This window comes from Brachionichthys hirsutus, chromosome 19 (assembly GCF_040956055.1).
Source record: "Brachionichthys hirsutus isolate HB-005 chromosome 19, CSIRO-AGI_Bhir_v1, whole genome shotgun sequence".
Classification (NCBI taxonomy): Eukaryota; Metazoa; Chordata; class Actinopteri; order Lophiiformes; family Brachionichthyidae; genus Brachionichthys; species Brachionichthys hirsutus.
This window is the reverse complement of record NC_090915.1, coordinates 8673731-8689267: the sequence shown is the minus strand read 5'-3', so window position 1 is coordinate 8689267 and position 15537 is coordinate 8673731. Positions and strand designations below refer to the sequence as shown.

The 15537-nt window shown below is 40.1% G+C and overlaps 1 protein-coding gene across 1 annotated transcript in view; it reads left to right on the top strand.

The window, feature by feature from the left end:
* The window catches only part of trabd2a (TraB domain containing 2A), a 45909-nt gene that overhangs the window by 20298 nt on the left and 10074 nt on the right, over positions 1 to 15537 (top strand). The window contains exons 3-4 of the mRNA XM_068753094.1: positions 566 to 712; positions 1325 to 1499. Of these exons, the coding sequence (XP_068609195.1) occupies positions 566 to 712; positions 1325 to 1499 (322 nt within the window). The remainder of the gene's footprint in view (positions 1 to 565; positions 713 to 1324; positions 1500 to 15537) is intronic.

Sequence of the window (15537 nt, the reverse complement as noted above, 5' to 3'; positions counted from 1 at the left end):
AATACAGAATTAATTTGACAAAGATCTGAGGGCACGCCCGCACACACACACACACACACACACACACACACACACACGTGAACGAATTGCAAAGACATACGAGCAGTTGAAACATTTACACAGTTACACAGCTGACAAAAACAAATAAAAGGTACCCTCTTTATTGATTAACATCGATGGCGTGAAGTGTTAAAGGTGTGTGTGTTTGTCTTCATGTGTGTGTGAGGTGACATGTATGTGCGTCTTTGCTGTATTGATCAAAGGGGATGGGGGCGACAACAGGGGCCGCTCTGCAACCAGGATGATTCCGCATTCACACAGTACTGGAATTTCTTCAGGAGAGAAGAAAGTATTCCGGCAAGCAATGCTGTATATCTTACTCACAGTGGGATCAATAAATCTGACTGATTTATTCACCTATCAGGGCTTTTTTTTTTTTTTTAAATCTCATCTGGGTTTGCTGTCATGAGCTGACAATGAAAAAGCTCAGTACCTCTCTGTATCAGTACTATCTATCAGAGTAAAAATCCATTAATCAATAACATCTGTCATCGCCTCATTCTAGGTGATCTTCGCCTTGAACCAGACGTTATTACAGCAGGAGTCTTTAAGGGCAGGCAGCCTCCAGGTCCCGTACACGACTGAAGACCTCATTAGGCACTACAACTGTGGAGATCTCAACTCTATCATCTTCAATCACGACACCTCACAGGTCAGTCCCCTCTCAGCTCGGCTCAGCTCTTCCCATTATATATATATATATATATATATACATATATATTATTTAATGTAAGTCATATATTTTCAAATCTTGTCTCATTTTGTATTTAATCTCATCCAATCTTATATCTTGTCTCGCCTGATATGTCTTATATCTTTGTTTTATGTATTTGTCTTATGTCTTGTCTCATCTTATTTTTCTTTTGCTCTAGTTAATTGGCTCAGAGGCACTTTGACCCCTTAACCTTTCGAAGTGTCCTGGTGTTACGACCCTTGACCTTTTAGCTTTAGCCTTAACCCTTTGACTGACCTTTCATCCCCAACTACTATTCCTACACCCTCCCGTTCTCACCGGTATTGCCAGCGTGTTTGTTCTGTCTTTTCCACTCTTCCCTTTTGTCGTCCTTGTTGTCGCTTCCCCTGAAATATGTAGTTTGTCAAGAAATGGGGAGCACATTTTTGCAAAATGTCAATTTCTATCTTTCTTTGTGAGATCTGACTGAAAGTTAACGAATAGACAAAAAAAAAAAAAACCCTCTTCTCTCACTCTTCTCTGTTTCACCGTCCCATTTTGATGGAACCCTCGCCGCCCCATCATCCTTAGGTCCCTAACTTCAAGAATGTGACGCTTCCACCCAGCGAGCAGGTGACCGCCCAGGAAATAGACAGTTACTTTAGACAGGAGCTCATCTACAAGAGGAATGAGAGGATGGGGAAGAGGGTCAAGGCACTGCTGGAAGAACACCCTGAAAAGAGCTTCTTCTTTGCCTTTGGAGCAGGTTGGTGTTAAACATAAAGGAATTCAAGTCAAATAATGTTTCTCTTATAATGTTTCTATGTCACTTCAAACTCTGGAACAGACTATAAGTGTGGTAGAGAGAAGATCACATTTTAGTGGCATCACTTTTACAATGAGATTTTGTTTGTGATGACATTGTCGAAACGTTCTCATCCAAAGACTGTCTGATCATTTATAAGCATAAACGCAGCTAACTTTTGAGCATAAAGCAAGAGAGAGGGCTTCACAGTGTGCTGGTTTCTGGCAGGAAACAGCTGAAGAAAAACAGACACACACACACACACAAGCCCTAACAAGGAGTACATTTCAGATCGTGTCCCCGAGGAGGTGTCTTTACAAGGGCTTGGTCTAAAAAGGTGTGTGCCTCTGTGTGTGTGTGTGCGTGTGTGTGTGTGTTTGTGTATGTATGAGCTGGTGAGTGAAAGTGATACGGGCAATCAGCCCAGAAGCCCTGGTGTTGAACATACGGAGGGCAGGTTGGGTCGGCGTGTACAAGGAGCTGGATGAGGCACACTAGGGTGCATGCACATGTGCAAATGAATGCAAAGGCACACACACACAGAGATGCACACACCAACATGCCAGCCCCCAAGTCATACAAAGACAGACCTAAGTAAAAATGTGTCCTTAATTATCCCTGGAGGGGTCAAAGGACAAATACTACAATGAGACCTATTATGTGGGTGGACTGCTTCCCTGTTACAGTCTGGTCTGGGACCTGTCTCTGTATCCCTGTAACTTTACATTCAGGATGTGATTACTGTTGCAAAGAACTGAGCCTTTTAATTGTGGTGCTGCAAGCTTCAGATCCATGATAATTACCCAAATTCACCCAGGCGATGCAAATCAGATTTAGAATCTGTGATTTGTGTCCCTCCATCATCGCCATCATTATCGGACAGATCCGCCGGCGTGGCTGACTGGGTATCCAGAACAATGTGAAATATTATTTCACGAAAGGAATGGGAGATATGTCATATATTATATATGATCATATATATATTGATCAAATTCATTAATTTAATTGTTCCTCCACCAAGGAAGTTATGTTTGTTTGTTTGTTTTTTTGTTGGCAGGGTTATGGAAAAACTGCTGGATTGATGTTAGTGGAAAAAAATCTGAACATTCATCTTGGTCTAACTTAGATCCCATTAAATATTGAGAGCGATCCGGAAACCCGCCTGGATAAAAAAAAAAAAAAAAAATCCAGATTTTCCCATTTACTTATAATGGAGGCTTTAAAAATATATATATAAAGCGAATTTGAGTGTCTAGAAAAGCACTATATAAATAAAATGTATTATTATTATATATCTTGTAAAATATGCATTTAATTCACTCACCAAAAATCAGTCATAAAGAGGTCCAATATGAACTATTATGAAAAATGTCTTCTGGATCTGATCCAGAATGAGGTAAGGGAAAAAAATATTTAAAAATATACATTAAAACCCCATTTATGGTTCAAAAATCAGTTAAAAATACACAACTCAACTCTGATTTACTTTCACTTTTCATGGTTGGTGTCTAAAGATACCAAGAACAATTTAAAACCTTTTGGTGATGATCCAGATCACCATGTGGACGGTGTAAATCCAATCTCTGAGTGCTTTTCTAGATTTTGTTTAGAGTCACCAGAAAGACAATTGTGACCAGTTTTGCATTCCAGACCTCTCGGCTGTTTTTCCAGAGGTCTCGATAGAAACAGTCAGACAAACAGAAGTCGACATCAGACAACTCAGAGACATAACATTCTTTTGTGCATCTGCATAAGTTCAATTTTCGGTGTGTCTGTCTATCATCTGCTTTTCTATCAACATTTTTTTTTGTCCAGAGCTATTTCCAGCTTCTTGACATAGAGCAGCTCCAGACCTGAGCCAAGACAAAGATAAGAAATGCTCACAAGAATGTTGCAGTGCACAACCTTGATGACCACCCAGCAGTTTATGACCTCTGCCGAGGCGGGGGCTATGATATCACCGTGCTTGGTTGGTCTGTCTGTCTGTCTGTCTGACTGACAAATAGTGACATTGACTTCAGTGGTATTGAAAATGTCAAAGTAATCCAGAATCCAGGATCTCTTCTGGATCATCACCAAAATGTAGTCATCTGTTTCTGGTAAGATTCCCAACATTACCTGAAGATTTTATCCAGATCTGTGCAAGAACTCTTTGAGTTATCCTGCTAACAGACGGACGGACGGACAGGCAAAAACATAACCTTCTTAGCGGAGGTAATGAGCTGCTTGGCGGAGGTCTGCTATGTCTGAGTACTTTTCTAGTTTGATATTTAATATTATAGAGAGTGTTTCAAGCTAATTAATAGAAATAGGTACACATCAGCGCCTTTGAGTTTTCAGAAAAGCGCGATATAAATAAAATGTATTATTCTTATTATAATTAACCTACCCTCTGCCTCAACCTTTACTGACATTCAAAAAGATGCACGTTTGTAATTTGGCCTCAAAATGGCCTTTCGTGCTGGATCAAATTTGTTTGGTGTTTTTATACTCCGTCAGAACATGTTTGAATCTTTACAGTGTTTTTAGAAGATTGACTTTGATCAACTTGAGCAAAAAGTGAGCGTAGAAATGTTCCTCTAGCTTTTATCTATCACTAAACCGCTGCCCTGTGTCGCCCTGCGTTGACTTAAGGATGTCATCATGCCCTGCTTTCCTGAACTGCAGTGTAAGTAAATACCTCCTAGAAATTTGTCTTCCCCCCCCGATCTGTTTGTATGAAATACTACGGTCATCGCTCAGCATAAACGATGATGTAGAAAAGCGTCATACGCTCAGACAGGCATATGGAAGCAGTTATTACCATTCTCTGTAGGTGCAGTAACTTGACCCCTGTACACAATCTGAATCAGTATTTCCTTCATGATATCTGCCGCACCATGGCACTCTTGACTTTAACGTAATGACATGTTTATCACTGAAGGCCAAAGGCTTGTTTCGATTTCTTTCTTTCTTTTTTTTTTTTCCAAGCTGAACTTGGAATCCATGTTTCAGCCCCGAGCTGCTTAGCACATCATGACTCCCCACAAGGTCTGCTCCAAAACCACAAATTTAAATATTTGCGGCAACGTAATTGCCAGTGTGCATGACAGGCTCTAATAGTAATGTTGCTTTGAAATGTTTGCCTCTTTTCACAGACAATTAAGGTTTGCTTTTTGGATCTTTTGCCATTTTGGCTGGTCCGGCCACTCCAAAGTAAAATACTCCTCGGTGAGTGAGCTGTTTAGTGCGGTGAGCTAATAATGAATGGATGGCTTGGTCTATGAGCTGGGGCTCATGACAGAGGTTGATATGAAGGCATAACTCACCCCGGGCACCTTGACTTGTCAGTATGTGGGTAGCGCTCAGTACTGGAGCAGGGAAATATCATTTAATACACTGTACTTAGTGAGTCCAGCACTGTGTGCTGACAGAGCCATGTTTAGCAGCAGACAAGGAATATGACTTAATGAGAGTGGAAGGTTTTATTTGACACCTTTAACATCATATGTTGCTTGTGTCCAAAATAATAAATGAAAGTCAAAGGACAGTAAAGCTTATAAGTTCTGACAAAATCCTATGCATTTTTATCACAAGTGTATACTGTGAAGCCAAAGATTGTTCATGCTCACCAAACTAGGCCTGATCTTCAAGTTTCTAAAGAGGCCTTTCTGGAGGACTGGGATGTCTGAATGGAAATAAGAGACAACCTGATATCCTCCAGTTCCTGCAATGAAAACATTGCATAGTTTTAGCACGGACACAGAACAATAATGCTGGAAAAGATTGTTTGCTGGATAGATTGATATTCCGGATGCCTCCTGGATGTCTCCCTGGGGAGGTGTTCCCTCCCGCCGGGAGGAGGCCTTGTGGAAGACTTTTCTCTCTCGGCTGTCCTGGGAATGGACAGCCCCCCCGGAAGAACTGGAGGAGGTTTCTTTGGACAGGGAAGTCTGGAAATCCCTCCTCAGACTGTTGCCTCTGCGACCCGGCCCTGGTTAAGTGGAGGAAGATGGATGGAAAATGTTGTTTGAACATATCAAGCAGGTTTTCAAGAACCTTTGTATTTTGAAAATGTACCAATCAGGTAATTATTTTTTCTATTGCTTTGCTAGAAGTGCTTGTGTGTGCATAGAGTTATAGCTGAGGGATTGAGCGTTGCCTGTTAAGTTTCAAGGCCAAACTTTAGACATAAAGTCGCTGGACCAAATCCCTCTGGTGCTTTCATTCTGGGCTCGACATCATTATGGTCGCTGCCCTCTTCTGACTTTTTTTTTCTTCCCCAGATGGTGTGAAAGTCAAAAATGCGGTACTTTTTCACAACACCTTCGCCATCATAAACAGCCAGTTTACAACTGTTTGGGGCAGTCGCTGACATGAGTACACACATGTCGTACAGCGCCGTTAAAATCCAGAGCAGACCTACCACACAGTTGGTGTGGAAGCAGGCAGGAAGGGGCGAAGCCTTCTGCCAAACATGGATTAAGTCCTGGAATTACGTTTGAATAACGCCTTTATGCTCATGCTTTTCTTAAGGTGGGCATTTTTAAAAGGCTGCATAATTTCTCTGGAAGAGAGAATAGAGACGTGGGCAGCAAGAGGTTTGTTGCAGCATTGCAGTATTTTACAGGGAGGTTAGGATGGGTGTGTCTGAGTTGCACTTTGTTTTTGTTGTTGTTTTAGCAGTGATCATGATATTTATTTAACCTTAACCAGGTAGTTTTTGAGTGTAACGATTCTGTGGACACATCAGTCTCGTCACTGTTTACCACTCTCCTTTATCAGATTGGGATTTAAAGTACCGGTAGTAATCCTTAGGGTTTTAGGCCACACTTTTGATTCCTGTCTATTCATTATAGTTGATTATATGCATCAGAACACACAGCTGTGTTATCAGAAACACAACAGAGGAGCAACAGTTGTATTTGTTTACAGCACAACTAAGCAAACATTAATGAAGGAACCAGAATCAATCAAATATATTAATACTTTCCCAAATGCATCGAGTGACTGCTTTCCAACAAAACCCCGTCGTTCGGCCTGCGATGGGAACTCGCAGTGAAAGAAGATGTTTGGTTTGCATTAAGAGTAACTCGTTGCAGCTGCAGGAGAATGTGATGCGAGATACTGTACGATACAAGCGCTCCTGGATTAAATGCTTGTATTCTTTTCCTATGATCCCCTCGTGCATGCTCCACAAACAATGAAAAGTGCTTCAAGGAATGGTTAAAAAAACATTTCAAAGGTTTTACAGAAAAAATGTAGTAAACTGTTGAAAGAATGTAGAAGAACTTCTATCTTGATCATATTATCATGTAACATAAGTGCTTCACCTAAATTGTTGCTTCCAGGCAGACTGTGATTAAGAACTAACAAATGACATATTTTTACATCATGTAATACCGAACAGCGGAACACAATTCATCAAAAAGAGCACGAGTTTGATTATTAGTGTTATTATTCATGATAAGCCTAAAAATATCCCTCAGTGTTTGCATTTCGCCACGTTTCCGTTTGCTTATCGATACTGGCTCTCATCTGGGCTTATTTTGCTTTAATATTGATTCTTTCACAAGAGTTTAAAAGTTCTGCTAACAGCATTTGTCTCTTTTATGTGACAGGCCGACTTATTTGCTGACCCTCTTGCTTGTCTATTTGGAGGCCTTCCTCCAGTGTAATGTTATCTTACATATTTATAGTCCTAAATACAACCCAGATAAACACAGAGTATTTCGTTAATGGGATGTTAACATGTCAGGAGCATCTGCAACATTTCATCTGGTACATCTCTGTCTCTTCTTACATGGGAGGATAAACCTGTCAGTCCCTTTGAATAACTAACTGGCTGTTAAGTTGCTGAGTAAAAGGCACCTAAACATGTGCATTTTGTTGCACTCATCAGGTCAAAGGCCTTCGTCTCTGTACTTGAAAATACATATTTCATGCAGCCACACACTCTCCCAGTCATCTCAGTGAATGCTTGTCAAAACAGCTTCCTGTGATTTATTGAAAGAGTTGAACTCTTCACCCCTGACCCCATTCAAACCTGGCCCTATTTCCTTGTGCACCTGGAATGGGCTCTTAACATATCTGCCCAGAGGCCAAACTTTCATTTGGACCAGAAATGCCTCGCCCCAATATGAAAGAGAAAGGAGAAGGTAAAATTATACACACAGCCCTTGAACAGCAGATTGCGAGTGGGAATTGTTATGAGGGACTTGTCCCTTTTCATTTTGGTCTAAAACTTAAACACACTGCCCACGGGGGATGGAGATATGAAACGACAGACGTGGGTGATTTGTGGCTTCCATGCTCTTCTCCTCTTTCTCACTGTTGCTTTTCTGGAGAGGGGAATTTTTTGTATGAATAAGCCCATGTAGTTGGGCTTTTCATGTCAAGTCATTTTCATAAGGGCAATAGAGTAACTCTTAGTCAGCCTGCAGCCCTTCAAGATGACCCGATTTGGAGGGACCAAAGTCGTCTTAAAATTTTAAACTATAACATTGAATTGAGTTGAATCACTTCTCTAAACTTTCAGATCATTGGATCAAATTCTTGTATAAAATCTGTAATTGAGTAACACAAATTCAGTCTGACTGATAAAACAAGAGGATTTTGTGGAAATTGTTAAATGTTAATTTTTAATGCTATATGTCAGAGCAATGGCACGGGTCTCTAAATCATCTTCTGAGCATGTGTCAAACTCAGAGTTATAAAACATTATAAAACAACAATATGATACATAAATAACAGTGGAGCAGCACAAAAAGATGTACAAGTACAGTTACACAACATATAGAGGACATTGAAGGCAACATTATGTCAAGGAAAATGATGCATTGACTCCAAAAAACTGATTTAAAGGGATCAGCTTGTCTAATTTTGAAAGTTTATGGAGATGGATCCACTTGTGTGGAAAATTTCATTTCAGAGCCAGTTTTCCATCTCGACACAAAATTACTACCGGTAAATAGTTCTGGGAGCCAGTGAAGCATAAACTTGATTTATAACTAAGACATGAGAAATAGTCTGATAGTTTGCCAAGAAGGGCTTCAAAGATAAACAGAAAATGCAGTGCTGTTTTCTACTGACTCTGCCTTCTACATTTTTTGTATGGTGATGATGATGAATATATTTATTAGATAGAATGTTAGAGTACAAGTACAGTCAAACAGTAGCATGTATTATAGTACAAATACAGTCAAACATTCTGTCTAAGAGGAGCATTTCAAAAAAGCCCTTGTGGTCTTGTTTCCGTTGAAAGTCCTTAGTACATAAATCATCGACATTTAACAATACCAATAAAATAAAAAAAAATTACACCACAGATGCAAAATAACAATAAATTAAAAAGACACATAATATGGAAAACGTAGGTGGACAAACAATGAACCTCCAGTTATGACTGGTGTCACATTATCTCAATACAGTTCCCAACAGGTAAAGACTGTGTTAATGCAACCCATTTCTAACGCACTCGGCCAATTCTTTTCAGAAATGCATTGATTTTTAAGGATGGGAGAAAGAACATGTTCTTTGAAGCACACTTTGTATAATCAAGCCAGAAAGTTGGATATTTAAAATGGGTTAATCTTTCAGTCAGAGAAGTTTGTTTTGCAGGGAATAATATGCATTTGGCTTAATCAGAGTTAATCATAAATGTATTACTAGTTTACATTTACTTCACACAAACCGTCAGTGTGTTTTATAAGCCTTTCTTTTGACTGTGATGCTGTAGTTTGTAATTTTGTGTCTTGGATTCTTGGTGTTTGTCCCTGATCACAAAGGTCAAGAAGAAAAAACATCATTCTCCGTGTCTCTTTCATTTTGTTTTTCTTTAATATAAACTTAATGAAACAAAGCCCACAGAAGAGTTGAGACAGAAAACTCACATAATATACCTGGATCTCACTACGTGTGATCCGACACAGTTTCTCAACTGGCAGAACATTTAAGATACAACAATTTCCCATCTCTCCCCCCTCTGCCTGTCAATAATGGTGCTGCTGCCCTTCATCCTGGTTGCTGCCCCCCCACAGCATCCACCCACGATTTCCACGTAGAGGGTTTGAGAACTTCCTTCAAACTAAATAGGCACAAAATCACACTGTAAACTGCACGTTTTACATGGAAGCTGTGTGACAATCTCAGATCCTGAATGTTTTCTGACTGACCCCTCTGTATCCTTTTTCTTTGGGCCTAGTCAGTTGAAAGGCCGAACAGAGTCTCGCAGCAGGATGCACGGCTGGCAGAAGAAGGCGTGTTTTCAGACGGAGCCGTCTTGGGGATGCAGTATGCTAACTGCAGGAATACATTTCAGCAAATTAGGGGGGAAAAAACCTCCAAAGAAACACTGTTCCAGCTTCAGAACTCCTGCTGGGTGACGGAGCAGGATTTGGTTAAACCTGCACTGGCAGGCAGTCTGCATTAGATCTTGTTTGTTAGATCGCAACTTCATTCCCTCCATAATCGGCAGCTCCACCGGGTGCTCCCGGAAACAACAAGTCTTCCCTCAATTAGGCAATTAGTGCAACCTGCATGGTCAAATTGAGCCACGACAGTCAATCTCACACGTTCAAAAAACTTTGGAAGTCCTTTCCTGCCTCTTATTTTTTTATTTTAATCTAAATATGGGCTGCAAGGGAGTGCGTAATGGGTAGCGCTGTCGCCTCACAGCCAAAAGGTTTTGGCTCCGATTCCTAGCTGTGCTGCTTTTGTATGTTCTCTGTGTCTGTTTGGGTTTTCTCCGGGGTCTCCGTTTTTTCCTCCCACCTCCAAAAAAACATGGTGAATTGATCTCACACTTGTACGTAGGTGTGTGTGTGAGGGGATGTCTCTGTCTGTGTGGCCCCACGGTGCGCTGGCGACATGCTCGGGGTGTCAGATGGGATTGGCTCCTGCAACATCCGTGACCTGCAAGCCGGATAAACCAGCCGTAAAATTAGATGATGTGGGTCGTCTCGTTTACAAGAAAATGGATGGATGGATCAAATATCAATCAATATGAATATCAATATTTATTTAATTCAGAAAAGCAAGCAACATATTTTTTTCTGATTTCCTTAGCAGTTGTGAACATTTGTGGCATCCTGATCCTTAGTTTCAAACCGATGCTTAAATGTTTGATTTATGACTATTGCTACTATTACTACTACTACTAATAGTAATAATAGTAGTAGTAGAATGTTGTCTGTTTTTCTGTGTATATAGATATAGTATTTTTACATGGAAAAAAAGCATATTTTGGGAGAAATTAGCAGTTAATGAAGTTCAATATTTAGAAGCTATTCACTCAATATAATTTCATGTACTTTTTACCCTCTTATGGCCAACATGGAAAACTCTTGAGCCAACCTAAGGTCAGCTGGGCAGGTATCCACCCACACCCTCCCCAAACTGCTTATAAAAACTCTTTTCAATTGCTTTAATAGTGCGAATATTGTCTGAGACGGGGCTTCTGAGTAAAACGAGACATTCAATGGCAGAGACATTCAGAGCTGGCCGCGCTCTGGTTTACTTTGTCAAAACTGCTCGCTTTTACAGAATGTTTTCCCTTTGATCGCCCTTTCATACGACCACAGTGAATGGCTTGGTGTGTGTGTGTTCAAGCACCGTGATTTCTTGGCAGAACGTGCGAACCTGAGGACTGCACCGAGAGGGGAGCGCAGAGACGATTGCAGTCTAACAGATGTAATCCCTAACACGGCTCCTAAGTGCTGCGTGCCACCACAAAGTTTGAGCGGGGGTTTATTTAGAAAACAAACTCACACCACAGACCTCTTATGTGCTCTGTTTCTAATTTATTCTCAGCACAAATTGAACGCCGAAGCTGCTCGGTGTGAACTCAAGAGACTTGTGCAGACAATTTAGAGTAGACGTATTCACTCACACACTGCGGCGAATAACTCACATAAAAGAAAAGGCCAATGGCAAGAAGGAGCAATTAAATGTGGGCATGTTTAATGATCCAGCTTTTTAATTTTCAAAAGTGTGCATAATTCCCACGAATGGAGAGAATTTTACCGTTTGCAAGCACTTTCACTCGTCAGGCTTTCTTTGTAAGCTAAACAAACCACCTCCTCCGTTAGCCCTTTCACATTCCGCCTAACATTACCCATTATGGATATCAATAAGATGCTTTTTAACAGATCATTAGCCCCACAACCCTCGAGATTCAATGAGATAATGAATCAGCTCAGATAAGCTGCAGGTTGGAGGTGAAGAAGACCACAACTCACATTCCCCTTGCTGTAGTAGTATTAATATATAGTAGTAAACTTTTAGGCTCTCTCTTAACATTCCTTTTTTGGTGCATGCCTTTTCTCTTTACCCTCATTTATCGCGGGTGTTCCCTTCCAGCCCCCCCCCCGCGATAGGTGAAAATCCGTGAAGTAGCTGCACCATATTTTTTTGATTATTTTGCATGTATTTTTTACCTTCATGAACCCTCCCTGCAGTGTTATCAACCCACCCTCTACTGTATTACCCTTTAACACACGCCTACAAACACATTTGGATTCTAATACAGTAACAGTAGTGTACATTTCTTAGACACTGTCAATTCTACCTGTACTGTTAATCCTAAATTAGTTTTACAGACTAATATGTGAGAGCAGAGTGTGGACATCATTCAGTTGACATCAGGACACTGCTTCAGTTTGTCTTGAATTATCTTGTTTTTTGGTCTACATCCTGTCCATTGTTTGTTTTAATCTGCTTGCATGTCATCCCCCCTCCCCCCCACGCCTCCTTCAACAACCTGCGTCTGTGAAATCGCGATCGGTATCAACCGACCTGTTGAGTTCAGCGCGTTTCTGAACGGAACGCCTCACCATGGCTGAGAGAAATAGAAAGAGAAGTGTTTTGGTAGACGCTGAGATGTTAGCATTCTTTGGCCTGACTTTAGAAATGCTGATTTCATGGAACAGAGGTGTATTTCTTTTTTCAGATTCACACAGCCGTATCACAGCTGTCTTTTACCGCAACTGCTTCACGCTGCTTTCATCTCACATTCAAAAGCGTATAATGGCGGAATTTGAATGTCTGATTCAGAGCATGCTCTGTGAAGAATGTTGAAGCGAGATGTGTCAGCAGCTATGACAATGACTTTCACACGTTTCTGTGGCGAAGTCAAAACAGGAGTTGAAATGCATTTTATTGTTTAAAAATCACACCTGATTATTTCCTTTATGTGAAATTACAGGATGTGTCAGTTATTCGCATTAACGGTTTCAATATTTAACAGGCAACATGTGAGAATATATATAAACGTCATAATTTAAACCTATGAGAAGTAAACACATTGAATAGTTTAATTTATATTTAATCCTATTAATATATCAATGACAAGATGAGAAATCCTCTAAAAGTGCAGAAAATATAAATAACATCAATAATTCAATCCATTGAATTAAGATTATCAAATCGACCAAATTATGTTTTCTATTAAATGTATTTTTTTTGCATTTTCTACTTCAACAGTGAAAATAATAAAATGTTCTGCAATATTTACATCTTCTGGAAAAACAACAACATTTTGAGCGATAATCACTGAAATGTATTTCCCCGCTTTTTCTTTCTGTTTTCTGACTCAGAAATGTAAAAGAAATTGATAAAACCCGAACAACAGAAAGTTAAAACAAATCCATATTATTTTTCAAAACTTAATCTGTGTAATCCTGGTATTTTCAGTCAGTGCTCATTTTTTCCAGATAGGTTTTTGTCCCCCTACAATTTACTCCACATATACTGAATGGGTTTTTCATCCGGCGTTGGATGTAGATTTAAAGCTTTCATTAACTGTGATATAAGTGTGAAGGAAATTATAACGCCATCTTCAAAACCAAGGCTTATACAAGTAGGTCATTAATGCCTGAGCAGCAGAAGCACTAAAATAACATTCAGAGGTTTAGTTTGGCTGCGTCAAATGAGAGCGCTCTGGTTCTACGTCAGTTCTTATACCCTCTCAGCCATAAGTGTGCTAAATTTTTGCAGTTCTGTTTAAAGTGACAAAGATGAGAGCTTCAACGGTTTAGAGCTGAAAGTTAATATCCTATGGATTTGGATTTTGGCTGGATTGAGCCAATCAGCCAATCTTTTTTTTTTACCTTTTTTTGTGGGCTTGAATGCAGACACATTTAACTCAATATATCTTGGTTTGGATTCCTGACGTTTTCCTCCTATGTTATTATATTTTGCGTGTCCCCATCCTGTAGGAGTTTGGATCAAAATGACAACATCTTGCTCCATTTAATATCATTCCAAATTGATTCCAGGGGGAAACAACAGTCATTTTTGAAAAAAGATTTCCATGGCACATTAAGTGGTAAAGACTCTTGGTGCCTGCTGGGATGAATATTACATTAACATCAAGAGGCTCCTATCGACACCACAAGTTGTCTGTGGCACATAGATTATGAACGTTTCACTTAGAAGAACTGAAGAAAATTAATTGCTGCTTTTGAGTTATTGAATTGTGGTTAGAATCCCTGTACACAAATCAATCAGGGCTTCTCTGCTGCGTTCATGTCCTGTTGGCATCTTGTCCGAGATGGCTTTCGTTTGATGGGAAGGTCCAGACTGAAATGTCTCAACTACTTGATGGATTGCCTTGAAATTTTGAAACCATCATTCATTATTCCGAGGGGACGAATCATATGGACTGCAGCAAAAGTGTCTGTAAATGAAATGCCTCCACAACAATCGGATGGATAACTACCAAAATTGGTAAAGAGATATTCATGGTTTGTCGATTATTTATCCTCATGACTTTGTTTATCCACTGAACCTCTCATCAGCTCATAATTTACTTTTTCCAATAGTTTTTGACCCCCCAAAATACTTCAGCATCCACTATTTCCATTTGTTGCAAACCAGCAGTGTGTTATCTTTGTCCTTCTGATACAGACGGATCTGGATGATATTTTCAGGAGATGTTGGGAATGTTACCAGGAACAGATGATTACATTTTGGTGATGATCAAGAAGAGATCCTCGATTCTGAATTACCTTTAAATGAATATCGCAGTGTAACCGGATGATTGGGGTTAATTGGGCAGGCAGGTGTGGGACTATATCTTTAGGGGCAGGTCCTAAAGTGGCGTTGTTGGCGACCGTCGATTAGCCCCGTATTCACCACGTCACAGCAGTAAATGGAGTTTCAAAATTTGTCCCTCAATATCTCAGTTGATTATTGATCGATGTTTATGGAAGTTGTTACAACCATGTAGGATGGGGATCTAGCCAAACTTTATCCGGATCGGATCCGGAGTGCGGCTATTTTTAGAAAAATTGTGATATCCTTGCATTTTGGCCTACTGTGTATTTAATATAAGCGTCGTCTCATAGCTGAGTGAATCCTACATCCGAACATGTCAACGGATTTGTTACCTCCGCCAAGTAGGTGATGCTTTGACAATGTTTGTCTGTCTGTTTGTTAGCAGCATCACAGAAAAACTTGTGAATGGATCTTGGTCTAATTTACCGGTAAATTAATTTCGAGAGCGATCCGGATACAATAGTATTTTCCCCATTTACTGGAGACATTTAAAAAACTTTTATCTTGCAACAAATGATTAAAACAAACAACCAGGTGTGACTGAAGTATTTAATTACAAAGGCACCAGTGTATAAGTACTCTACATTCTGTCCAAATTATTTAATCCTATCTGGCTCCGCTTTGAGATCTTTGCCAACAGTTCCCTGTTCTTTTCAAACAAATTGCTCCTGACTGATAGAAGATGAGGTTTCACTTTAATGCTCGGAGCAACAGTTTGTCCATCGAAAACACAAAACGGTATGATTCAACCAGGATGAGGGAAAGTGCTATGTAAGCAGAGCTTGTGATTCGGGACACTCGATATGTGTGCTAACATAGAGCTGGCATTGTTTGTGAAACACCACGCGGACTGTGCGTTAGATAACCAACAATTTTCTTTGCTATTTTCTGATTTTCACGCGACTGCCTGTTTTTACGGATTGCTGCATGCGTGTCCTTCTCCGCTAAAGGCTGAGGTTTTACT